This window comes from Cricetulus griseus, chromosome 8, assembly GCF_003668045.3.
Source record: "Cricetulus griseus strain 17A/GY chromosome 8, alternate assembly CriGri-PICRH-1.0, whole genome shotgun sequence".
Taxonomy (NCBI): domain Eukaryota; kingdom Metazoa; phylum Chordata; class Mammalia; order Rodentia; family Cricetidae; genus Cricetulus; species Cricetulus griseus.
Genome location: NC_048601.1, coordinates 55336813 through 55361731, shown reverse-complemented (window position 1 = coordinate 55361731; position 24919 = coordinate 55336813). Strand labels below are relative to the sequence as shown.

Here is a 24919-nt window from a genome sequence, read left to right as displayed (position 1 = left end):
GGGAAGTAATTGCTATTTGCCCTTTATACAAGATAATAGAAGTCTTCTGCCATTGCCCCCACCTTTGGTTGGTTACTTAAGATGATGTGTGAATAAACAGTATGGACTGAAACTGCCCTCCTGTCATTATCCTATGTCTCTGTTTTTCCTTTAATGTCTATAGCTAGCCTTCCCTCATCGGTACTCCCCCACTCAGTAATGGACCCGGGGCTGCTCGGCTAGTTCTGACGGCAGTCGCACAAACACCAGTCTGCAACAGCCTTATGTCAACCTGACAGGCTTGAGTCATTTAAGAGATGGGGACCTAAATTAAGAAAGTGCCTTCTGAGCTGTGGCAAGCTTGTAGGGCATTTCTTAGTGATTGATGTGGACGGTCAAGGACATTCTGTGTGGTGGTCCTAGGTTCTATAAGAAAGCAGGCTGAGCAAGCCATGAGAGTAAGCCAGTAAGCAGTAATACTCTTCCATGGCCTCTATCAGCTCTTCCATCCAGTTTCCTGACTGTTAGCTCCTGTCCTGACCTCCTTCAATAATGAGCAGTGATTTGGAAGCATAAGCCAAATGAGCCATTTCCTCCCCAAGTTGCTATTGGTCATGGTGTTTCATCCTAGCAGTGACAACCCTAACTAGGTTGTCCTCCACATGCACACGTTGGAGACTCTTGAAGAAATGTTCTAGCCCCTAACCATCCCCCTTTTGGGGATTTCAGAAGAGACCTAATTAATGGATGTTAGTGCAGTGAGGCTGGGGTTGCCCTTCATTCACTCACTAAGTGATACCATCTCCATCCTCTCCTCAGTTCCCATGGAGGCAAATTACTGTCTTGTCTTGGATTTAAAGGACACCTTTTTCTGTGTTCCCTGCATCCTAGCAGTCAGACCTTATTTGCCTTGGAAGATCCAACTTGAAGGCAGGACAAGCCCTTTAGACAGTCCTACCCTAGGGATTCAGAGACAGCCTCTGTCCATTTGGATTGGCATTAGCCTAGGACCTCATGAACTGGCCAAGCCTCCATGCGATCTTACTCCAGTGTGTTGATGACATTACTTTGTGAGCCATCTGAGTAAGGAAATTCCCAGGGAATTGAGTCCTTCTTCAACTTCTTATCTAAAAGGGGATATAAAGTCTCAGGAAAATAAACTCTGTTCAAATTGCACAGCTGGGGATTTTAGTGGCAAAACATAGCCTGAGTCTGAATGGATCCAGTCTATTCCAGTGCACACCCTTCCTCAGACTGTGAAGCAAGGGAGGGATTTCTTTGTGGTGACAGGGGAGCTGGATTCCTGGATTGTAGAGCTGTTATGCCCCTCTGCCACTACTTGGAGAGAGCTTGTACCCATGCCCAATATGGTCTACTAGACATCCTATTTGAGTGGAATCTTAGTTGTTCATGATGAACCCATGGCTTCCCTCCTGAAATCGGAGGCAAGGTCTCACCATGTTTTTGCTGGTGATGGTACCCCTCCCCTCTGGAAAACAGTAGTATGGCATCCAGTGTTCTAACTCTCCCTTGTTCCCGATGAAGTGAAATTAAGTTCTCAGTCATCAAGCTCACAGGATTATATTCTGTCATCCAGAATACTAGTCTTGTGCCCATGGGATATCACTGGGCAATTATATAAAATAAAACCCAAGGGAATTTTATTTCTGTCCTAGGCTGTAAGTTAGATAATGACATCTGACTTCTGCCCTTGATGAGAATGGGACCCAGACCTCACCCAGACATGGCCAATGGTGTCCATTCCCATTGAAGAGTCCACCTGATACTTGGAATGTGGCATTTACTGCTGGAGGGAAGGCTGGCGCTACCATTGCACTCACTGATCTCTCATGTGAGCACTAAGCATTTCCTGTGCACTACAGGGCCTTGGTGTATGGCTCAGCCTACTACACGGGTGCACTTCACCTCAGTGAGCAAGGTGTTAGCTGTGATCTCTCTCTCTCTCTCTCTCTCTCTCTCTCTCTCTCTCTCTCTCTCTGGTTTATCTATTATGTATACATTGTTCTGCCTGCATGTCTGCCTGCACACCAGAAGAGGGCATCTGATTTCATTATAGATGATTGTGAGCCACCATGTGGTTGCTGGGAATTGAACTCAGGACCTCGGAAAGGGCAGCCTGTGCTCTTAACCTCTGAGCCATCTCTCCAGCCCCTAATATTTCCCACCTTTCTGGTGGTGGGAGTTGACACAGGGTTTCTCTATGTAGCCTTGGCAGTCCTGAAACTTGCTCATTCTGTAAACCAGGCTGACCTAGAACTCACAGACATCCACCTGCCTCTGCCTCCTGAGTGCTGGGATTAAATGTGCATGATACCACTGTCTGGCCTAACCTTTTCTCTTAATGTCCCCCATGAGGTAGTGATTAAAGAGACATGGCGGCCCACCCCTAAACCTGAGCTGGCTGGTAAGCAGCTTCCCCTGGGTGTTCACCTTGCAATGAGCACAAGCATCTAGGAAACCACCAGCCTGGCTGACACTTGTGACAAAGCCCACATGCTGAGGAATAATCCTTCTGTTCACTGTGAGGACACTTGCTCTCATTGGTTAATTAAGAACTGACTGATAGCTAGGTAGGTTTTTCAGGACAGAGAGAAGGCTGGAGAGAAGGATAGAGTTGGAGGAGATGCCAACAGATGTAGAGAGAGCAGGACGGGAAGTACGTACATGAGGTAAACTGGCCTTGGGGAAGCACATAGATTAATACAAATGGGCTAATTTAAGTTATAAGAGCTAGCTAAAAACAACCCTAAGCTATCGACCAAGCATTTATAATTAATATTAAGTCTCTGTGTGGTTATTTGGGAGCTGGCTGGTGGGACAGAAACGTCTGCTACACTTACAGAAGGATTTGTTTTACATGGTTTTCTTGCTTGTCCTCCTCTAATAAGGGTGAAGTTACTGCACTTTAGGTTTTTTGTTTGTTTGGTTTGGTTTTGTTAAGACAGGGTCTCTCTACATAACCCTAGCTGTCCTGGAACTTACTATATAGACCAGGCTGGCCTCAAACTCACAGAGATCCACCTGCCTCTGCCTCCCAAGTGCTGGGATTAAACAACTGTGCTACCATGTTCCACTGTGACTGTTTTTAGTCACATTTTTGGTAGGATTATAGGGACTCTAACAGTTTCACTTTATATGTTACAAATGTCACTACACCTGCATAGCACCCTGTCACCAAAAGGCTGTCCTGCACCCTAGATCTACATAGTCAGCTGAGTTCTGTTGCAGCCCTCTGGATTTGTCCAAGAAACCCTTCCCTGAGAACCCTTCTCTCCAGCCAACAGCCTAAAACACTATCTCCTCTCATCAGGAAACAGCCAGAGTAGTCATCATCCCAATACTTCCATTCCCAAAGGCAGTCAGTCTTTGAAATAGGGGGTCAGGGGAATTTAGGCCAATCAGGAAAGTATGAACAGGTCCTGTAAGAGGGTGTGTTTCTTGCCGGGTATTGGTGGCGCACGTCTTTAATCCCAGCACTCGGGAGGCAGAGGCAGGCGCATCTCTGTGAGTTCAAGGTCAGCCTGGTCTACATAGCTACACAGAGAAACCCTGTCTCGAATTTCCCTCCATCATTCTCCTGGATGTTGTAATTGGCCAGCTGAAAGAAAAGCCTACAGGTGGGAGGAAAAGAACCTCCCCCTAAGGAAGGATATTCCAAGCCTAGACAAAAGAGAGAAAATGGGGCAGGATTCTATAAAACAGACTGAGTTTTCCCTGTAGACGCACATCTCTGGGGCCCCTCCTATCCCTGTGTTGTTAGTTTGCACATTTCCATACAGTTTGCTGGCCTTTGAGCTCCTTTCCCCTTCTCTGTGGCTGTTACTTCTCTGTTACCTGTCCCTCTGGACCTTGGACTCACACTATCATTTTTTCTTTCCCGGTCACAATTACTTTCGAATGCCTCTCATGTGGAGGCCTATCTTGGTTGCCAACTTGACTACATCTGGAATTAACTAAATGCCAAGCTTGCTGGGCATGCCTGTGAGGAGTTTTCTTGATCAGATTATTTGAAGCAGGAAGACAGACCTGAAGTCTGACCAGTACCATGTGTCAGCTCAGATAAAAGGACACAGAAGATGGCATTTGCCTGCTTGCCATCACTCACTGGCAAGTCCATCCTTCCTGCTGCTGCTGCAGGACCAGCTTCTCTGGGATTCTACTGTAGACTGAAGACCAACAGTTCTTCAGGCATCCCATAGGCTTCCAGTGCTAGTCTAGAATTGCTCAGACATCTAGCCTCACCGACTGAATAGCTGCTGGGTTACCGGTCTCTCCAGTGTGAGTCAGCTTTTGCTGGAAGTGCTGGCTACTTGTATGTGAATTTGACACAAGTTATTTTAGAAGGAGGAATTAAGAGAATACCCCCACTGGATTAGCCTGTGGAGTGTTTTCTTGATTGATGATTGATATGGGCCTTTGTTTCCACAGGACACAAAAAGTTATGGTTCTCTTCAAAATTGGAGAAGATCAGATTTGATCAGAAGGGACCTCCTAAAAATCTTGACTACAGATATGAAAAAAAGAAACCAAGAAAGACCACATGTCAAGTGACATATATGCTAATCCTTTGCCAATGGGAGCAGCTCTGAGACTGGATGAGACATGATAAATCTTGTTGGTTACAGAGTCCTCATGACTTATTATTATATGACATCCTTTCATATGGATGGATAGCGATTTATGTTACAGCTTGGTTATAAGTCTAAATGGATTTACAATGATGACAGGTGCGTTTTCCTGTTCAAACATAGGAAAAAATATCTTTAGCTTAGCCCAAGTGGTACAGGCTCAAAATGCCTCTGTTGCAGTTTTCTCAAAACACTGCGTCCAGAACAGCTTCGAAGCTGCTAGCTGAGATGGTCCAGCCTCACACATTACTCCAGCCAGGACTGTAGATAAGTCCTGCACTTTCCCCATTACACAGAGACTAGAGCAGAAATTGATATAGCTAGCTCTCCCAGGACTTGACCATTATCTCAATTTTCTTCAGGTCCCCTAAAGATGCCATTGCCCCGAAACTGCATGATGTAATTTTAAGAATACGATGCCCACATTCTCAAGATATAGGATTGGTGGTTTTTGGTTGTTTGGTGGGTTATGGACGTTTGTCATCATTTAGTAGGGTTGGTTACAAGTTGTTACTAGTTATGGTAAGAGAGGAAACTATTCAAGGGAGTGCTGTGGGGTGATCTTCCTGTACAATGTGAATATGTATTCCTCTCATTGGTTAATAAAGTGTTTGACCAAAAGCCAGGCAGGATAAGGCTAGGACGAACAATCAAATTGAGAACTCAGATGAGAAGGGATAAAGTTGAGAGATGCCAGCCAGCTGCTGAACAAGCAGGTGATATAGAAAATGAGGTAAAAAGCCTTGAGCCATATGGCTAAACATAGATAGAAATATGGGTTAACTTAAATGTAAGAGTTAGCTAGTAATAAGCCTGAGCTATTGGCTGAGCATTAATAATATAAGCCTCTGATTATTTAAAAACAGCTGTGGGATGGGGCAAGACAGAGAAACCTCTGATTACAAGAGTGGTTAAATTCAAAGATCTCTTTCTGAAAAGAAAAAAGGAGATATAGGAATTATAGGATAAATGGGTAGATATTGAATCTACTTTAAACTAAAAAGCAACTGTTAATTTCAAATATTTTACATTGGTATAGATTTTTGTATATTTATACAAATTTAAAGCATTGTACCTATGCAGTTCATTTAACAATATAATGTAAATTTCTATTCCTTGAAAGTTATTATTACAGATTGTTTAGGATAATTAAGGAATACAGGTTAGTGGTTAGTCATCTAACAATCAAATTTGTTGCCATGTTAGGTATGCTTTGAAGGTCAAACAGATATATTTGTAGAAAGACAGATGGTCTTCAAACACTTCAGAGACCTACAGAATATGGCATTTAAGATGTTTTAATAACCTGAGGCTTTTCATGACAGTGAGACATGTCTGTTCCTGGCAGCACCAATTTACTTTAAAAAAGGATGATGGGCATTGAACCATCCAAATGGAGTTTGCTTTCTTTGTGACAAAGTTAGCCACTGGACAGGAAACTGTTATTGTCCCAACTGCTGACAGAATGCTATCCAAACTGGACAAGCAGGACATAAAAGAAAGCAGTTGCCAAAATTTGCCAAGACAAAGTAGGACAGTCCTTTAAAATTGCTGCTTCACAGAAATGTCTGTCAGATATCCTCGCCCTGTAGGCCAAAGACGGTTGCCCCAACATTACAGAGGAACCTTAGGTGACTGTCCAGGCAGCCAGCGGTTTCTGTCATTTCTATAGTTTTGGAATTCTCTTGCTCTATACTTCTTGTTTACTCAGGTAATATTATATACTTCTTGACTCTCTTCTGGTGATTGAAAACTAGATAATATACAGGTTTTCTTGTTACCAAATTCAGAAAAAAAAACCTTACTTACGAGATATAAATTTATAAGGTTGAGAAACATAAAAGCTTAAGTTGTTTATCTAAAAAGATATTTTTAGGTCTAAAAAGATATTTTTAGGATGGCAATACAAGTTATGTTAGAAAGTGCTTTAGGTAAATAAAGTTTCAGACTCAATAAGGTAGGATAGATAATACAGTACTTTCTCCAAATCTGCCAAATACATATGGACTAAGCATTGTGAATGTAATTCTTACTTGATAATTGTTCTTATTGTATATAATTATAGTCAGAGTTAAGACCTTTCCTTTTTATTTAGACAAAAAGTGGGAAATGTTGTGGGATATTTGTACACTGTGTGAAGGTATATTGTGAGTGGTGCAATGAAAAGCCAAATGGCCAAAAGCTAAGCAGGGTTAAGCAGGCTTTCCAGGGAGAGAAAGGAAGAAAAGGAGGAATCTAGGCACCCAGGAGACACCAGGAGACATTGAGAGTCAACGGATGCAAAATGGAAGAGAGGAGTTACCACATGATAGAATGTAGATTAATATAAATGGGTTAATTTAAGTTATAAGAGCTAGTTAGGAACAAGCCTAAGATATAGGCCAAGCTTTAATAATTAAGAAGTCTCTGCATCGGCGGGTCTCTGTGAGTTTGAGGCCAGCCTGGTCTCCAGAGCGAGTGCCAGGATAGGCTCCAAAGCTACACAGAGAAACCCTGTCTCAAAAAACCAAAACCAACCCCCCCCCCCAAAAAAAGTCTCTGCATCATTATTTGGGAGCTGGCTGGTGGGTCAGAGAGAGACTTGTTACACAGTTTGTGGGTGCTCTCACTCTGTTTGTCCCACACCTTTAGAGAACCTGGATGAATGCACCATGCCTGCAGCTTGTGCAGCTTGTGGGTTCTTTGCCTCTGTCACTTTTCTTTCTTGGTACCTGCTGCTGTTGCTCCTTTCACAGCTCAGCCTCTGCCTTTCCTGGGCATCCCAAGACTTTGTCCCATGGAATGGACTCAGCAGATCTCCTGGACAACTATTCCTTACCCCAAGAACCCCCGAACAGAAGAAGACTAAGACGTTTTTAGGAGATGCTTCTAACATTTTTTTTAAATGGCCCACACCTGTAATTCCAGCATTAAGGCTGAGGCAGGAGGCTTGCTGTGAGTTTGAGGTCAACTTGGTCTACACAGTCAGTTCCAGACAAGTCAGAGCTACATAGTGACACTATATCTGAGGTGTGGGGTAGTGCAACATTGGCTGGCAGAGCTGGGCTATTTCATGGACTATAAGATAAGTCAGTTTGGTTGTACTATCTGGCCTACTGCCTGTGCAGACCACCTCTGTAATGGCTATTTTTGGTTGTCAACTCGACTACATCTGGAATTAACTAAAACCCAAATGGCTGGGCACACTTGTGAAAGGTTTTTGTTAAATTTAATCATTTGAAGTGGCAAGATCTACTTCCAATCTGGACTTTGGAGGTGAGAAGATCCACCTTACATATAGGCCACTGTAAGGTCACTCTCTTCTGCGGAGAGCCGTATGAATGAGATGAAGAATGAAACCTGCTCTATGCCTGCTTGTTTTTACTCTTGCTGGCCAGTCCACCCCTTCACTGGCTTTACAGCATACTGCAATATTCTAGCATATATTGGAGACCAGCTGAGACATCCAGCCTTGTGGACTGAACTACTACTAGATTCTTGGGCCTTCCATTGGTAGACGGCCATTGTTGGACTAGCTGGACCACAGCCTGAAAGTCATTTTAATAAATCTCCGTTCTCTCTCTATAGATTTATTCTATAAATTCTGTTGCTCTAGAGAATCCTCGCCTTCCCCTCATTCCACATCCTTTTTAGTCCCCAGAGCAACCATGTTTGCCTATTTCCTGTCTGGGTGGGCTAGTAGGCAGATTCCTGCCAGATTCAGAAGGAAGTAGCCATGTCATATGCTTATCTGCTTACTTGCCCGAGGTCCAGAGCCTGACACCATTCTCCCCAGTCTGTAACTAGGAATAGTCAACAAGGGTCTTAAACTTCTCCAACATGCTCTCATAACATGACAGGTTTCACTCTGTGCTGGAGACCCATCTCAGGGAATGGGATTGTTGCCTGCTGTGGCTTCAAGTTCCAGTTGTCATGAAAACATCCTTACAGAATGTCCATAATATGTCAGACTCCTACATTTGCTCCTGGATCCTCTCAGCTTCTACTGTTGAGCTCTGGTTGACTCAGGAACCTGGGTTCTGCTGGCTTCTGCTGTTGCTACTCACTCTCCAAAAGCATCTTCCAGACCTCAGGTCTGGGTTAGTCTTGAGTCTCTGGGCTTCACAGTCCCTATCAAGAAGTTGCTTGTTTCTCTGTCCCGTCCCCAGCCTCACACTGTCCAGAAGAGTCATCCAGTAAGTGCTGAGTGAGGGACTACAGATGAGGCTCTTGACACATGAGATCTTATTTTGTTTTTAAATACCTCTTCCAGCCTCCATCTTGAGGCAAGTGGCTAGAATGACAGTTGCTGTTAAGAATCAGAGCCACAGGCAGGCCTGTGGTGGCACAGGCCTTTAATTCTAGAACTTGGGAGACAGAGGCAGGCTGATCTCATTGAGTTCAAGGCCAGCCTGGTCTCCAAAGGGAGTTCCAGAACAGCCAGGATTATTACACAGAGAAATCCTGTCTCAAACAAACAAACAAACAAACAGACAAACAAACAGACAGACTTACAGCCACACTGTTGCCTCAGGAGTGGTGGGAAGGCCTGAATGTCTAATGTGCACTGGGCTACATCATACAGAATTCATTTTCTGGGCGTATGATACAAAGTCTTCAGCACCACCCCTCCCAAAGCCCATGTTCAGCTCTGAGACGTGGCAGAGGAACAAGTCTAGGCAGACTGGTCCAGACATGGAATGCTACAGGCTCATCACACAACGAGATCTCAGTGTACAAAATCACTAGGCTGAACCATTGGGATTGTGCATTCCTTTGCAGGAAACCCCATTTGCAAAGCCTTGGGGATACCTGCCTTTTGAATAGTCACTGTCATCTCTGTAGAACCTTTATGAAGTCACAGCACTTCCCTTTTCCATAGTGGGATTCCTCCCAAAAAACCCAGCAGTGTATTAATCAATTATCTACATTAAGCCATCTTCAGACTTTTATTTATCCAGTTTATGCTGCCCAAGGATAGAGATCTACACACTTTTTAGGAATAAACTAAAAAAGGCTGAGATGGTGAGAGCCTTTATCATTTATTACAGAAGGGGCAATTAATATTCTAGGTATCAACCCACCAGAATTAACTTCTGAGGGAGAAAATATACTGGGTAATTTAAATTTTCAAAAAGGCCCCAGAGAAAGGAAATTCCTTCTCACTGGGTGTCAGTGGTGAGAGCTGCAGCCTCTGATCTCACATAGCTCCTCCCTTTGATCTAGTGCTGGTAGAAAATGCTAATACAGATCAAGGGTCCATTTTCCTTCCACAGCTTGTGCAAGTTGCCATGACTACCTTGATGCTGTGTTTCCAGCTACCACAAAAGCAAAACAAAACCGAGTGCATAAATTTTTACATCTATCAATTATAGGCCGGGCGTTGGTGGCACACGCCTTTAATCCCAGCACTCAGGAGACAGAGGCAGGCGGATCTCTGTGAGTTCGAGGCCAGCCTGGTCTCCAGAGCGAGAGCCAGGATAGGCTCCAAAGCTACACAGAGAAACCCTGTCTCAAAAAACCAAAAAAAAAAACCAAAACAAAACAAAAACAAAAAACAAAAAAAAGCAAAACAACAACAACAACAAAAAAAACCAACCAACCAACAAAAAAAACATCTATCAATTATAAACTTCTAGTGTTTCTTCCTTTTTTTATGTTTATCAATTATTGGCTTCTAGTTTAACTAGCCACATAAATGTAGTTTTACGTACTAACCCCTTACTCCATTTAACCCTCCCCCACCTCCTAAGTTTGCCCACTTTTGAATAGTCACTGTATGATGTGTTTTACAAGTCATGTCCCCTCTAAGACTTAAGTGTGCCCAATGTTTTACAAGTTACATCTCCTCGCTTTCACCAAGACCTTATCTGCCTTCCTGGCTCTGAGAGATATGGATGCCTGGTATCTTTGCTATTGTCAGAGAATTGCTAATTATGTCTGTGGGTATATAAACTTGAAGCCTTGTGGGATAAAAAAGAACTTTTAGAGAATTTTTAAGGAGAACGTCTAAAAACTTTAAGAGACAGCTTTTAGAGAAAGAACTTTTGAGGTGAAGTCTTAGAGTCTTTTGAGAGAGAACTTTTGGGAAGAACCCCCATTCTTGAAGAATAGAAAGACATGAGGAGAAAGACAGGTGTATGAACTGATTCATTCACCCTCAGACCTTTTTAAGCCAAGCCCTACCCACCTGCTGTAAGCCTCCTGCCTGAACCCTGCTTAATGGAGACCCAGCCTGTAGTCACAATGGTTGCAGTACCCAGGATAAGGGTTTAGTAGTGTCTGCAGGGCTGGCACAAGGCCAGGAAAAAGGCAGACCTAGAGACCCCCAAAGCAGACCTGAGATCTGGGAGCTCAAAAGGTGGTAGCCTGTTTGCAGGGGCATGGTTACAAATAAATCAGGCTTAACTCAATAAGTTAGGAACTTTGGCTTGAATTGAATAATCTTTGTTCTTCAACCCAAAGCCCCAGGAAGTCAGGCCCAGCACCCTGATTCTCAGCTTCCACCCAGCGCTTCCCATTAGTAGGTGCAGAAAGGCAGCACTCAGACCTGGAGTGCTTTATGACTAAGTCCTCTGCCTCGTGGCTGTATTGGGCTACCTCTCCCAGAAAGCCCCTTTCCTTAGCCAACTGTCCTCGGAGTTCAACTAGAATCCAGGGTCATTGAGGCCAAGATCAGGATATAGATTCCTTAACTCAGTTCAGGAGCCGAATATAATGTCAAGAGGAACCAGGGTTCCAGCCTGGCCATTGGCTGGCTGTGTCACCTCCCAGTGGCTCAACTGTTGCATCAGTTAAGTTCTTTGCCCACATTCTTCTGAGATGGAGGAGACCAGAGAAGCCCTCCTCCCAGCTCCTGGCCCATGCAAATAGTCAAGAGTGGCTGACTAGGAAGGACCAGAAAGTCTTTTTTTTTTTTTTTTTTCAAGTTTACTTGGGTGAACTCACCATGGAGCTAACAAAGTCAGCAAGCCCAAGAGGTGACTCTGGATGATCAGGCAGGGAGGGATTAGGGATTCTGGGCAGATGGTTTGGAGGAACACCATTTGAAGAACAGACAAAGCCCAGGGATGCAGAAGGAAAGTGTAACCAAGGAGTTTGAAGGCCAGGATGCAGCTGACAGAGACCCAACTCCAATAGGCTTCTTCACTGAGCAATGCAGCAGCCCTAGGCTGTCAGGCCCCAGAGCTCCATCCAGGGCTTTAGGCAGGTACCCATTTTCTACCCCCCAACTCCTCAGTCTTGATTCCTTTCCAGGCAGCCTCTCCCACTAGCAACTCTGGCCTTTTATTCCTACCACTTAGTGATTCTGAGGAAAGAGCAGCTGTTCCTCAGTAGTGCCCAGAGAAGCCAAGTTGTTTGGCATTGAACCCATCTCTGTCTCAACCACTGAAGCTAACTTGCAAGTTAACTGACTTAAGCATTCATTGGCCAGTTCTTAGGTCATATGACTCCCCCAGCCCAGTAACCCAACAGTAGGGTGGGCTTGGTCCCCAAATGACAAAATGTACAGGGACCCTGACCTACTGTGCTGGATAGTTTTATATCAACTTGACAGGAACTAAAGTCATCAGAGAGGAGGACTCAAGGGAGGAAATGCCTCCATAAGATCAGGTTGTAGGCAGGCCTATAAGACATTTTCTTAATTATTAATTGATGGGGAAGGCCCAGCCCTTGAGAGTGGTATCATCCCTGGCTAGCAGTACTGGGTTCTATTAGAAAGCAGACTGAGCAAGCCATGAGGAGTAAGACAGAAAGCAGCACTCCTTCGTGGCCTCTGCATCTAGGTTCCTGCTCTAAGTTGCTGCCTTGACTTCCTTAATACATTGTGACTTAGGATATGGAAGTCAAATAAACCTTTTCCTCCCCAAATTGCTTTGATCATGGTGTTCATTACAGCAATAGAAAACCTAAGACACCTATTGAGTATTCTGTGTGCTTCAGCGTCTAGGGGGCCTACGCTTGGGCATGGGGTAGAAGTGATAAGCCAAGAACCAACATCTCCAAGGAAAGGGATGAGTTTACAGGGGATGGACAATAGGTAGCAGCATGTGAGGGGTAACACCCTGGAAGGCAGTTGTGCAGAGTTAGGAGGTATGGAAAGACAATGACAACTTGGAAGACACCAAGGGGCAGGCAGGAGACAGGCTAAAGATTTCACCAGGCATTTGGATAAAAGCTGGCTGTGGAGTACTGGGAACACTCAGGCAAGCAAGTCAATCCATAGCCTGCAGGAAACCTCAAAAATACCCATGGAGCTGGGCAGGGCGGCTGTTCCTGAGGCCTAGCCCCAGTCATGACCCTGTGGACAGGGGTTGTGCCATCTGGGAGTCATTACCTTAATTCACTGGCCAGCTTGGGGATAGTAGAGCCCAATTCAGCATGGTAGCCAGCCATGCCTTTTTCAGGGAACCTTCAGCCAGGTACTAGACTTCAAGAGGCAGTCAAGTGACCCCTTTTGTCAGGTGGCTGAGTCTGCCTCATGATCACACCTGCCAAGTAAAGCTGTTTCCTTCCCACCCTCAGCCACTGCCCCAAGGCCCTTCACTACTTTTAAAAAGTGATCCAGGGAAACAGCACCCTGTATCCCTCCACCTAACCCTGGCCCCAGCTCACCTCCGCCTTCTGTGTGTACATACTGTTCTAGAACTTTACAGGTCTTCCACTTGGCAAAATTGTCCTTTGTTAGACTACTAGATCTTGAGGTCTAATCCCCAACATGATGGACAGTGCAGTGACCCAAGGCTGAGAACCCATTCTCTTAACCTTTCTTGTAGGTGCTGTGCGCTTTCTGTACTGGCCAGCTGTCTCAGGACACACCTGTCCCACCACTTCTGCCAATCGCAGCCTGCGAGTTGCCTAGCGGAGATTAGGAACCTCGACTCCCCACGCAGCAGCCCCTCCCCTCCCCACAGCCTCAAGCGCCCACAAGACAACGACAGGGGTCTAGGTTGGAACCGTTTATTGCGCCCCAGGAGGGCGGCGGGCGGAGCAAAGCGCCGCGCAACCGGAGGAGCGCGGGGTGGCCAGCGGCGGGCATGGCAGGCAGGCGCCGCCAGGCCATTGGCGCCGCCGGGCCGGTAACCATGACGACGGCCGTTGCCAAGGGTGAGAGCCAATGGAGGCGTCGCCAGGGCCGTTTCAAAAACCTAAAGCAAACAGAACGCAGCATCGCTGGGGGAGGGGCGGGAAAGGGGCAGGGAGTGGGGACCTGGGCCAGGCCGAACCGTACGGAACCGGTACACCGCAGGGTTGAGATGGAAAATTTGACAACGTCGCCGGACCGTGGGGCGTCATTTGCGGCCCTTGAGCACCTTGGGCACGCTGGGTTTGGCCGCCTTCTTCACCTTCTTCGCGCCGGCAGCCGCCGCCGCCTTGGCCTTGTGCGCACGCCGCTCGGGCTGCGGCCTGGCCGGCGTCCTGTCCGCCGCCGTGCGCGCCTTGGGCGCGGGGCTGCAGGCCGCCGAGGCTCCGCGCCGCTCCGCGCCGCCCTCCAGTTTCTTGCGGTTCAGCTTGAAGGAGCCGTTGGCGCCGGTGCCCTTCACCTGCAGCAGCGTATCGTTCTGCACCAGCGCCCGGATCGAGTATTTGAGGTAGGTGCGCCCGTTCTGCTGGTCGAACCACGCCACCTTCCTGGCCTCGGCGTAGATGCGCGCCAAGGAGGAGCCGCCGCGCTCACCCAGCCTGCGGATGGTCTCCACCACCAGCTGGCTGTACTTGCCCGGCTGGTTCTTCTTGCGGTTCTTCCTTCTCTTGGGCTGCGCGGGCGCCGCAGGGCCGCTCGCCTTGGCCGTCTTGCGGGCCTTCCCGTCGGCGCTCGTCGGCGGCAGGGCCTCCTCAAGCTCCACAGACATGGTGGCCAGGGGGTTAGTGGCAGGCGGCGCGCGGTAGCCTGGGGGCCGCGCCGGGAAGAGGAAGGCGAGGGGCCTCGGCGGCGCCGGGGGCTGGGGGCGCGCGGCGGCTCCAGGCGGGAGCGGCCGCGGCCGGGTCTAGGACCGGGCGGCAGGGCTGGGGCGCGGGTGGGGCCGGGCCGGCCGCGGCGAGGCTCGGGGGTGGGATGCGGAGAGCCTGCGGGGAGCGCGGCGGGGCTACGCCGGCTCCGGAGCTCTGGGCGTGCGCGCTGCGCTCTGGCGGAGAGCGCGCCTCGCTCCTCTTTTATTTCCCCGCGGCGGACCACGTTGAGAACAACAACAGCCTGGGCCCAGGCCAGCGCCAACTTGTGCTTCTTGGAGTGCCTTCCGCGGCCGCTGGCTCCTCCGCCCGGGGCTTCCGGGCGCGGGTGCACCCTCAGCAGTGTACCCTGGCCGGGGTCCGAGCCCGCTGCGCGGCACAGAGGCAGCCTGCACCCAGGAGGGGCTCGGCGAAGGGGCACAGAAGTGTGTACCCCAGGCTACAGGAGCGTGGAGGAGGGGGGCGCCCGGTTTGGGAACGATTATCGCTGGCCCGGGGCGAGACCTCAAGGCCCAGAGCTTTGCAAACGACAGCCAAAGGTGCTCCTCAGGCACCCGAGTTAGGTCTGGGCCCAGGGGACCACAGGTCTACCCGCAGGAGGGGCTTTCATTTATCCGAACTAACACAGGGTACGCCCTCACGCGGCCGACAGAAGCAATGCGAAGAACTAGACGGTTCTGGGGTGAGGGTCTCCTGGATCCTGAGGGAATAGCAGAAGGGAGGTGCCCTGAGGTGGCATGCTCGGGCTTTGGGCGCCAGACATCCCAAGAATCTGTCAGCAGAGGCAAGACCATAGGGCCTCTCCCAGACATTGCCTCACTGCTCCCTGGCTCCAAGCACACCATTTTGTGTTGCCTAAGTAGCTGTCCCTGGTGCCCTAAAAACCAAATGGGGGGTCCAGGATAGGTAAGTGTGTGATTATGAGCCCATGGGGCATGTCCCTGAAAGGTGTGGCAGGGGAGTGGCTTTTGGGAGTCGAACACTGCAACACTTGGTAAGGGAGGGCTTGAAGGAGGTGAGGTGGCACTCAAGAGACAGAGGCAGGCAGATCTCTGCGAGTTCTAGCCCAGCCTGGTCTACAGAGCGAGTTCCAGGACAAGTTCCAAAGCTACACAGAGAAACCCTATCACGAAAAACAACAAACAAAAAAATCCCAAGGATGACAGTGGAGAAGGGGATCCGCTCAGGCAGTGGCCAGTCTGTGAAGGACACAGTAGATATCACTTAAGTCCATGCCAGCTTTTGGGACAGGTGTCTAGCAGTGCCCTAGCCTCCAGTGAAGGGAGCCTTTGCCTGTAGATCAGGAAGGCCCTGACTCACTCCACAGACCTCCTCACAAACGGGGAAGGGAGACCCAAGATTCCCAGCCATTAGAGATGCCTTTCAAATAACTGGGACCACCTGCCTCCCTCCCTCACCCCTGTAATCAGATCTTTTCTTTGGGCCTCCAGCTCACAAATAAAGACACAGAGACTTACTAAAAATGAAAGCTTGGCCTTAGCTTGGGCTTGTTATTAACTAGCTCTTATAACTTAAATTAACCCATTTCTACTCATCTACATTCTGTCACATACCACCCATCCTGCTTCCTGTGTATCTCACACCTCAATTCTCTCTACTTCCTCCCTCTCTCCTGAAGTCCCACCTCTATCCCCTGCCTAGCAATTGGATGTTCAGTTTTTAATTCACCAACCACAGCAATATACAAATGTACAAATATCCCACAACACACCTCATTCAAACGGGGAGTGGTAAGGAGCATCAGGAAGTTGGCAGGGGTTTAGCAGAGATCAGAGCCTGAGTTGCCCCACAGTCATTGAGGCACAGTCTCTGTGTGTGGGGAGCTCTCCTGGACTCACTACCTTATGTTTCCAAAGCAGCTCATCCTGGTGATGACACCCACTCCTATCTGCCCCCAAGCAGAAGTGCTTCCTGCACTCCTGTGTACTATCATGCTGCCCACAGGCTCACTTAGAGCTTCAGGCAGGACTGATTTGTCTTTCACCCCATCCCATCCAGTCTATTGGTTCCTGTCCATCTGAGGTAGGATAGGCAGGGAAAGGAAAGGTAACAGAGAAGAGCCCCTCACTCTTGTTTTTCTTTTTCCTTTTTTTTTTTTTAAATTTTATTTATTTATTATGCATGCAACATTCTGCTTCCATGTATATCTGCACACCAGAAGAGGGCACCAGATCTCATAATGGATGGTTGTGAGCCACCATGTGGTTGTTGGGAATTGAACTCAGGACCTCTGGAAGAGCAGTCAGTGCTCTTAACCTCTGAGCCATCTCTCCAGCCCTTTATTTGTTTTTCTTGCTAAGAGCCAAGAAACATCAACTGTTGAATCCAAAGTTGCTTACAGAAATACGGTTTTCATAAGACATCAGAACATGAAATGAACTGGAATTAGTTTGGGACAGGATGCTTGTAACTGAGTTCTTATCATGTTAGCGCTTCTCTCATCCCTAACATTTAAGAATGCACCTCATAAAAACACTATTTCTTTTACAAAAGGATTTTTGTTTGTTTGGTTTTTGAGACAGGGTTTCTCCTTGTAGCCCTGGCTGTCCTGGAACTCGCTTTGTAGACCAGGCTGGCCTTGAACTCACAGAAATCCACCTGCCTCTGCCTCCCAAGTACTGGGATTAAAGGCGTGTGCCACCTCCGCTTGGCACAAAAAGAAAATTATTTAAGATTTTAAAAAGTGAGCCAGATCATATATTTTTACCCCACTTTTAAACTTTACTTGCATTTTTATGCTTTGCTTAAATCTTTAAACTGTATTGTAAATTATATCCTCTGAGGGATGTAACTTAGTTGTTATAAAGATACTTTAGTGTGATTTCATGTGTGCGTGTACATGGCTTAGTCACTCTGTACCTTTTTTTCCTAGACATGGTCTCCCACTGAAACTTGAGCTCCCCAATTCAGCTAGCCTGGCTGGCCTGCAGGCCCCAGGCATCTGCTTTTCTTTCTGCCTTGGCAGTACTTGACTTACAGATGTGCACAGACAGACCCACCTGGGCACCAGAGATTCCCACTCAGCTACTCCTGCTTGAGTAGCAGAGGCCTCTCACCCAGACATCTCCCTCCCCTTTTCCTCCCCCCTTCCCCTTTCTTGTTCCTTTCCCTTCCCTCTTCTTTCCTTCACACACCCTTGTCGTGGAATTGTGTATTAATTACCCTTAGTTTAGTGGTGAAGGGACACAGACACAGCTCCACACCATCACACTCCTCTTAATTTTAGGGCCCTCTACTCAGGCCCAACTCATTTGTGGTTTTGATGTAAAAGAGAATTTCAAGATTAGCCACTGTGAAGTAGAATTGGAGATTGTTAGAAGAATGCTCAAGACAATGAAAACACGCCTGAGATTGGGATATGGGCTTCGGTAAGGGAGCCAAGATGAGTTCTCTTAGTAATCATTAGCTGGGTATATCATTTGGTGACTCTCAAGTTACATCTCAAAAGATTGCTAAGAAACCCTTTTCTTTCCCTTCCTCCATGCATAAAGTATATGAGAACACGCTCAGCCAGCCATGTGTCTGCAGAGGAAGAAGTGGGTATCTTCCTCGATCACTCTGCACCTTATTTTTTAAAGATATTTTACTTTGTGTATATCAGTGTTTGTAACACGAATAATAAAAACCCAGAGACAGATATTGGGGTTCAAACCTAAGATCAGAGACGCAAAGCAGCCAGTCACTAGCTCTTATCTCTACCTCAGACTGAAATGGGTGATTCTTTCTCCACCAATTCTCAGAGCGCAATGCAGACTGCACTGTTCACCACCAAACAAGCCTCAAACTGCAATCCTCTCAGACCCTGCCTCCTCCTCCTTATATTCCTATCTCCAGCAGCCATATCACTCCTGTCTTCACCCTCCTAGTGCCGGGACTAAAGGCATGTGATCCCAAGTGCTGAGATCACCTTTGTGTGAGCTGTTTCTCTTTTAGACTGGATCAATTTTGTGTAGCTCAGGATAGCCTTGAACTAACAGAGAACTGCCTCTGCCTCCTGAGTCCTGGCATTAAAGGTGTGTGCCACCACTGCCTGGCCTCTATGGCTAGCTAGTATGGATGCTGGGATTAAAGGTGTGTATCACCACTGCCTGGCTCTATGGCTGTGGCTAGCTTTGCATTTTGATCTCCAGTAGCTTTATTAAATCATAAATAATATATCACCACAAATGTTTTGCCTGCGTGTATGTTTGTGCACCACATGTGTGCAGACATCAGAAGAAAGTATTGGATCTCTAGGAACTGCAGTTACAGATGGCTGGGAGCCACCCTGTGGGTTCTGGGAACTAACTTGGGTTCTCTGCAAGAACTTAACTGAGTTAACTCAGTGCTCCTAACCAACTGAGCCATCTCTCCAGCACCACCATTTTTTGAGATGGTTTCTCACTGAACCTAGAGCTATTGCACTAGACTGGCTGGCCAGTGATAGTCCAGGGTCTGCCTGTTGCCATTATTGGGATTTTAGAGGCATGCTGTCTTACTGGGCTTATATGGGGGTGCTGGGCATTTGAACTCAGATCCTCATAATTTTCACAATAGGAAGCACTTTACCCACTGGGCCTTTTTTTTTTTTTTTTTTTTTAAAGTGAGATTATAGGGTGGCTCCAAAAGGGGTGCAGTGTGTGTTTTCCCTGTAAATGGGGTTTCTGGTAAGATTCCTAGAAAATTGCAGGCTTATGTAGCTGGGGAAAGAGAATTGCCATAATCAGTTACTTGTGTTGGAATTCTTGTTTCTCTGCTGATGAGAGGCTTCAACCAGTTTACGGGGAGAGGGGCTCCCCTCTTTTCTCATGTCCCACACTTTCCCCTGTCTTTGTCTCCTGCCTCACTTTTACTCTCTGAATATTGAAACTCACTAGCTTTGCTCCATTCTGACTTGTTCTGAAAGATTTTCTGAGAAGCAGATGAGGACCTTGCTTCACCTAAATAGAGGTCCAAGGGCAAAGGGAATCCCTTAGGTGGCTGGTATCTGTGTATTCCTGATGCTGCTGACAAGTCTACCCCCAAACTAACTAACCTGCCCCACATCTGTCCAAACCCCCACCATCACCCCACCCCACCCCTTGTCTGTGAGAGGGGCTTGGTGCCAGCCGCTGCTAATAGATTCCAGTACTGTTCAAAGGTAGAGTGAGCTCTGCAGCAGCTGAGTTCAGGCCTCACCCTGGCTCCAGCTTCAGCCACTGGCCATTTTCTTCCCTATACTCCTGGAGGGCTTCTGCCTCAAGGCCTCTGCTCCTCAGTCTTTGCTGCCTCCCAGTATTATTGCCTTCATAGCTCTTCCTCACCAGATGCCGCTTCTCTGTTTACTTGTGGGCTTGGCCCTGGCTAGTGTTTTTTGTTGTTGTTGCTGCTGCTTTTGCGTCTGTTTTTTTTTTTTTTTTCTAGACAGGGACTTGATGTTTAGTTTTTTAAAATTATATTTAGTGGGGTGGGAAGGGTGGGTCTACATGCTACCACATGCCTATGCAAAGGACAGCGGGTGAGAGCCAGTTCTTTCCTTCCACCATGTATGTCCTAGGGATCAGACTCAGTTCGGCAGGCTTGACAGCAATCCCAGGACCTGATATTTCTCCTGGTCTCTTCAGAGCAGAGCTATGACTGCAGCACCTCCCACGTCCAGTCAGATGGCATCTGAAAGTAACCCTTCTCTTTGGCATTCTTGTAACTGAAAGTTTTGGGGGACTGGGCACAAGGGAGACACTGAGTCAGATTGCCATTTGGGGTAGGGCATTTATTTGGATATTAACACCACGGAAAGAGCATGATGGGGGCTCTGAGCCCATGAGGCAGAGTGGGAGTCCCTTCTTAGGGGAGGTTTTCTACCTAACAGTTGAGTAGGCACATCAGCGGCTTGCACTCCAGGGAAGGAATGTTTGACTCCAAAGCTATAGGGAAAGTTGGAAGGGATGACCTATCTGATTGGGTGGAGCTCACTATACTCGGAGCGCTCTCATGTGCTGGAGGCGGCTGTCTGAGGTCTGTAAACCTCCTTCGGGGAATAATTAGTGTGCCTACATTCCCTTGGAAACAGGGCACCTGAGTCTACCCAAGGTCTACAGATATGCGGGCTCTTGTAGAGAGCTTGCTCTTCCTTCCCAGCAGCTGCAGCGGCTGCTGCAGGGGCACATCCTAATTGAAACCTAATAGTGCCATCATGGCAAGAGTGAAGCCGGTCTACAGCAGTGCTCTCCCCTCCTAACGCTGCAGCTCTTTAATACAGGCCTTCACTTTGTGGTGACCCCAGCCATAAAACTAGTTTCGTTGTTACTTCATAACTGTAATTTTGTGATGTAAATATCTGTGTTTTCCAATGGTGTTAGCCCATCCCTGAAAAAGAATTAATAAATCCTACAGGGGGTGCGGCCCACAGGTAGAGAACCACTCAGATGCCCCTGTTGCTAGCTCTCAACATGTTCTAATACACTGGAATGTTCCCAAGAGTCTCCTCTTCGGGCAAGGAAAAGGCTGAGGGCCGAAGGGGAGCTTGTTTTCTGGAACAAGATTTCACAGGGTTCTGACAACTTGTCTGACCTCCATGCTGGAGAAGATGACAGGGAGGTTAGTGCTGAGGGGTGGTCCTGAACCTCTTTATTGTTCCTGTTCCCTGTGTGGCCACTAAATCTTTTTTTCTCTACTTATTGTTTGATAGACCTGTTGAGGATTGGTGGCAGAACTTCTTGGGCTGCTAAGGCCCAGGCCCTGCTCCTAACAGCTGGAGTGCCACTCTCATTTTCATGTGAGAAAGTAGTTTCAGTGATTGACAGAAACCAAAGTGCAGCCTGGCTGAAGCAGCACACACAGACTCAGGGAAGAAGAACCAGCCTGGCTGAGTGGTGGGGACACCTGTTCCCTACAAGCTGAAAGGTCTCTAATAGTGGGGTTCAAGGAGGACAGTGAGATGGATTGTGGGGGTAAGGAGTTCATTAGAAGAGTTATTAATGCCATAGACAGACAGACAGACAGCAGCATGACTGTCTGTCTGAGGAGAGGTCAAGTCTGCAGACAGAGTCAGGGTCCCTTACATCTTCTGAAGGATGGATGGGGTTTCACAGCCTGAAGCCAGGCTTTCTCATTTTGCAGCAAGCAGCAGGGAAGGGGGGAAGAGGATGGGGGATATGTGACCTCAGTAGCCACAACTAGTTCTCCAAGTGAAAGTCTGGGCACTTGGAAGTCTGTTAGCTGAAGATTCACAGGCAGTGCCCTCAGTGGGATGCCCATCAGTATCTGGGGGGTGGGGGGTGGGAAGAGGGGAGCTGCTGCAGGTATGATGTCTGAGCAGCAGTCTGGTTTGGATTCTAACAGGCCTCCAGCCAGATACCTCACAGAGTCTGGCAAATGGTAAGAGGGCATTCAGTGTTCTGAAGTCCTGGGTCAGAGTCTGAGCTGGAGGCTGTGCCCTTGCCTTTGGGAGTGGCCAGCAAGATGGGTTGAGGGAAGGGAGCTCTCCCTTTAGGAAAGTCAAGTGGCTTTAGGCCTGGAAGGGAGCACAAAGGAAAAGTCTTAGCCGCTTGGATGGTGGGGGAAGGTGATTTAAGATGCAAATGAGTATTGCGGAGCCAGGATGAGGTGTTTTTATTGGGCTGGGACACCTTTTGTCTTCACCCTCCAGTTTGAGCAATGAGCTGTCAGGGGAGCCTAGCTGGTCAGTGGAGCCTGGGGGCCCCCAGTTACAGACAGTCCTGGCAGTGTTAGAACCTTGTAGAAGGCTTTGATGTCCTGAGAAAACATGTCCTCAAGAGGCCCCCGTGGAAAGGACTGAGCCAGCAGGCCAGGGGTTCACTTGGGAGACCCTTGCAGCCTAGGTATAGAGTTCTCATTCTAGGATGCTGGCTGTATCAGAGCAACTGCTCCACCCCCACCTGCCCTCCTCCAGAAGCTGTGCTGGGCCATGCAGAGATTTGAGGATGGACATGGAGGCACTCCTTTGCTATGCTTGATGTCTTGGACATCAACACACCACCACCTAGGCCAGGTCTCAGATTCCTTTTTCATCACCTTCTGGTTTTCTTTGTGTGCCTTGAGCCCCATTTTAGTTTCTGGTGTTGTAAAGTACACAGATCTGTTTGGAGGGCACCTGTGAACTGGGCTTAAGTAGAGAGGGAGGGACAAATGGTTAGGGGGGATTAGTGGCTGAAGAAGTGGACTCTAGAATTTGGAATCAAATTTGGTGGGTGACAGCAGCCAGCAGAAACAAATGATCCCTACAACACTTAGGAAAGTCAGATCAGCAGCTCGGTTCCGAGAGGCCGAGCTTCTTGGAAGGGAGCTCATTTATGCCACTCATTCAGCACCAAATGAATGAAAAAATAAGAGGAGGATGACACAACTATTCCTAAAGTATGAAGAAGATTTTTATTGTAGATATAAGGGAGAAAGCAGGCAGAGGGAAGGGTCCAGGCTGAGTATGGCCGGCAGACTAAACTGGGCTACAAGAGGAGAGGAGGAGAAGAGAGCAAGAGAGGAGCCACGAACCAAGAGGGGCAGCCAGAGCCAAGAGACCAAACGGCTACTGTAGCCAAAATGACGGGGGGGGTGGGGGGGTGGGGGCACAGGAGCACAGAAGCCAAGCCCCTGGGAGGGAGCCATTTAGGGTAGGGGGCGGGGTAAGAAGTGCTGGGAGGAGCCACAGGTACTGCATGATGATGGGGGAGGGGCCAGTGTCTGCTTTGATATGTTAATGGACACCTCAGCCATTCGTCTGGAGTGTGAGATAGTGATAGAAACAGAGGCAGTTTATTAAGAAAGAAAAGGGCACTCCTGAGGTTGTCACCACACACTTCTGAACCTTTATGTTATCGACATAGCAACTGCCTTCTGCACTTGTATATTGTGGGCTTTTCTTTAGCATGGCAGGGTAGGCTTTCCAGCTTTCTTGCTAAATGACTTACACACATCAGTCTTGATGCCTCTTTCTCCATCTTCCTACTGTACTGGCACAGCACCACCCATTTGCCACCCTCCTCGGGCTCTTGGGAAGAGTGAGCAGCTCTGCTGAACCCTGATGTAATTTCATTTCCTGTTTTCTGTTCTCACTGGAAGCTCCTGCTTCTTGCCTCTTGCTGTCCCTGCTGACTGCCTTGTGTGCCTGCTTTCTGCCCTGGGCCCTGCTACCTGCCCTATATGACCCTTAGCTAGGACTTGAATTACTGTTTCCTGTATTTTGGCTCAAAAAGGGCTGATCAGGGGTGTGTTAATGAAGACCTGTTGCTAGGCTTCATCCAGATGATCTGTGCTCAGTGACAGAGCTGGAAGCCCTCCAGCCTTCCTATTAAAGCCTTGGGACATCCAGTTGCTTCCAGGACAAGGGTCCCTCTTCACTTGGTGCCAGTTTCCAGTCTTGGTGGGGGCTGTTAGCCTTGCTTGGACTCTCCCAATGGACACCCCCCCAGTCACACCTTGTTTTTGTCCCTGAAGAAGTGGTGGCCCCTGAGGAGCTGGGATGGGCTGAGAGGCCACTGTGGAAGGGCCTAGGTATCAGAATGAAACAAGCAAGACCTGTCAGCTAGGTTCCCCATGTTGCTGGACCACTGACCTCACTTGAGTGGGGGAAGGAGTCAAAAACTTCAATCTAGGACAGCAGAGCAGGCCCTGGCAGGGGTTCCTGAGAACAGCATCAGAAGGCTGGGAGAAGGGGACTAAAGCTTGAGAGACTGGCTAGTGATAGATAGCAAATCTTTACTGTTGGGTCCATGTAAGCAGTTGCTCACTTGCCCACCACTTTCTGGGATCCTGTCATTAGCTAGAGGAAGACTCTGTAGCTCACTACTACACTGCCCGGCACATAGTAGGCCCTCAATAAATATTTGTTGAATGAATGAGATGCAATTCAAAGCCAAGAACAGATTTTGAGTGTCTCTGAATCTTTCATGTCACATCTCTGCAGGGGACCCAGGGCCAAGAGCTTTATGGGGTCTAAGCCACTTGACAGGGCAGGTGGTGGGACCTCACTCAAAGCCTAACAGAAAGCTAACAGTGTCTCTGTGAGGGACACAGAACTTCCCTGTAATACAGAGAGCTCCTTGTCCCATTAGATCCTGGGGATCCTGAGCTCCCCCACTCAGGAGCCAATCAGCAGCTACTGGGGCCCTTCCATTGCTTCTTTGCTGCCATCACAGACACAGACATGGGCAGTGTCCCAGACTTGGCACTCTGCAGCATCTGACTGTGCAAGGAGTCGGCCATGCTGCATTCTGTCTAGATGCCAGTGCTCTGGATCCTGGTCCCTGCTCACCGCTTGGACTTTATCTCCTGTCCCCATGCCCCTTCTTTGCCATTCCTCAACAGGCCATCCTGATTCCTTTTCATTTAAGCTTTTTCTGGCTAAATTATCTTTAATTGACTGC

General features: G+C 48.0%; 1 protein-coding gene across 1 annotated transcript; it reads right to left on the bottom strand.

Annotated features, from left to right (window-relative positions):
• Positions 1 to 13552: 13552 nt before the first annotated feature.
• On the bottom strand, positions 13553 to 14735 carry LOC113836998 (histone H1.10-like). Its single transcript, XM_027428692.2, has one exon. It carries the CDS (start codon positions 14459 to 14461, stop codon positions 13901 to 13903), a length of 561 nt encoding a protein of 186 aa, XP_027284493.1. The 5' UTR covers positions 14462 to 14735; the 3' UTR covers positions 13553 to 13900.
• Positions 14736 to 24919: the final 10184 nt, after the last annotated feature.